At 46.8% G+C, this 462-nt stretch overlaps 1 protein-coding gene across 1 annotated transcript in view; it reads right to left on the reverse strand.

Moving 5' to 3' along the window:
- The window catches only part of LOC119585393, a 4,540-nt gene extending 4,375 nt beyond the window's left edge, over positions 1-165 (reverse strand). The window contains exon 1 of the mRNA XM_037934056.1: positions 141-165. Coding sequence (XP_037789984.1) covers positions 141-165 — 25 coding nt within the window. The remainder of the gene's footprint in view (positions 1-140) is intronic.
- Positions 166-462: the final 297 nt, after the last annotated feature.

Below are 462 nucleotides of genomic sequence, written 5' to 3' on the forward strand. Positions count from 1 at the left end.
GGATTATGCGTTGCCTCCGCCGGTGTGTTGTTTTTTTGTGTGATATCTTTTGGTTCTGGGCATGTTGTGGTGTTGCAGTGGTGTGTGGTGCGGTGAGTTCCGTGGTGAAAACGGCAGTGATAAAACTCGAATTCAACCACGTTCAGTGACAGTGAGTTGCTCCATTCGGCCATCTGAAGTCGCTGTGTATAATCTCTAATATCCTGATAACCGACTAAAATTTCACTATAGTGGATTCTGCGTCACGGCCAGCGCGGGCGGGGCTGGTCGTGCCGGGGGGGTGCGTGAATTTCTCGGAGGCTATTTCTAGCCGCGCAACGCGCCCACTGTGCGTTGCTAGGGCGAAGAAACAGGAATGGTTCATTTTTACATATGGGTGCTTTTGTTTTTATTCACTGCATATTTTTTTCACATTCTATTCCACAGATATAAGAAATGAAATAATAGCATGTTCCTATGCAA

Source organism: Penaeus monodon, chromosome 19 (genome assembly GCF_015228065.2).
Source record: "Penaeus monodon isolate SGIC_2016 chromosome 19, NSTDA_Pmon_1, whole genome shotgun sequence".
Lineage (NCBI taxonomy): Eukaryota > Metazoa > Arthropoda > Malacostraca > Decapoda > Penaeidae > Penaeus > Penaeus monodon.